The following is a 1,183-nucleotide window of genomic DNA, read 5'->3' on the forward strand; positions in this document are numbered from 1 at the left end:
CCTGGGCATCGGGCTGGCGTGGTCAGTGGCGGCGATCTACTGGGCATCGCAGGGGCAGGAGTTCCAGGTGTCGGCGGGCACCCTGGCCTTCTCTGTCACCCTCTTCACCATCTTCGCCTTCATCTGCATCAGTGTCCTCCTCTACCGCCGGCGGCCCCACATCGGTGGGGGGCCGGGGGGCCCCCGTGCAAACTGGCCACGACGTTGCTCTTCATCAGCCTCTGGCTGCTGTACATCCTCTTCGCCACCCTGGAGGCCTATTGCTACATCAAGGGGTTTTAGGCGGTGGAGGGACGGTGCTGCTGGGGGGAGGGACCCCCTCCTCCGTTACCTCACCGGACACCGGTCCTGGAAGCGCGGTTTCACCGGAGGGGACAGCTGTCCATCAGGGCCGCCGCTGCCCAGACAGTCGGACGGCTGGGCGCCAAGAAGGGCAAAACCATCACAGAGGGGAAAAAAACCAAACAAACAAAACCCACCCAAAATGATACAGAAGAAAAGAAAGCAACAACGGCAAGTGTTGAAATAAAACAAAACACAATAAACCCAGCCACTGACCCCATTCAATGAGATTAAGATGTTTCAGCCATCTCCAAAGGCCACCTCTCCCAAAGGGGCTTGTCTGCTTTCCTCCCGAGCACTGCTCCACTGTAAGGAGATGTTTTCTTATTTTTACTGGTTGGGAATTGCAGAAGTCTGACAAGGAATTTGATTTTTTTTCCTTTTTTTCCTTTCATTTGCTTGTTGCTTTTTGGTTTGGGGGGGGGCACGCTGCTTCGCTTTTTTTTTTCTTTTTTACTACTAAAACAGAAAAATGTTAACAATCTACTCTAAAGCTTCAAGCTGCCATCAGTGCTGGAATTGAACGTGTATTTTTTGAAGCCACAAAAGACTGTGGCTTTGACACAGTCAAAGAACTTTTTCACCATTATTCGTTTCCTCCCTCGCCGCCTTCCATTTCTTTCTTTTTTAAGAACATCACAAGACTGATATATTTTTAATACAAACACAGACACACACACATTCAGTGACTAAGGCTGGAGCATGTAGCATCTCAATCACCTGCCTCGGCTAAGAAAAAAAGGAGGAAAAATACCAAACCCCAACCCTCTAATATAATATGTATCATGTATATTTTGACTAAGGCATTTCTCTTTGTATAGTGAACTTCGAGCTTGTGGTA

At 49.1% G+C, this 1,183-nt stretch overlaps 1 protein-coding gene across 1 annotated transcript in view; it reads left to right on the forward strand.

Annotated features, from left to right (window-relative positions):
* LOC104078194 (sodium/calcium exchanger 3-like) overlaps positions 1-282 on the forward strand; it is a gene marked incomplete at its 5' end in the record, with an annotated part of 20,607 nt that extends 20,325 nt beyond the window's left edge. Inside the window, 2 exon segments of the mRNA XM_009579737.1 lie at positions 6-182; positions 185-282. Coding sequence (XP_009578032.1) covers positions 6-182; positions 185-282 — 275 coding nt within the window.
* Positions 283-1,183: the final 901 nt, after the last annotated feature.

This window comes from Fulmarus glacialis, unplaced genomic scaffold, assembly GCF_000690835.1.
Source record: "Fulmarus glacialis isolate BGI_N327 unplaced genomic scaffold, ASM69083v1 scaffold12656, whole genome shotgun sequence".
In the NCBI taxonomy this organism is placed as follows: Eukaryota; Metazoa; Chordata; class Aves; order Procellariiformes; family Procellariidae; genus Fulmarus; species Fulmarus glacialis.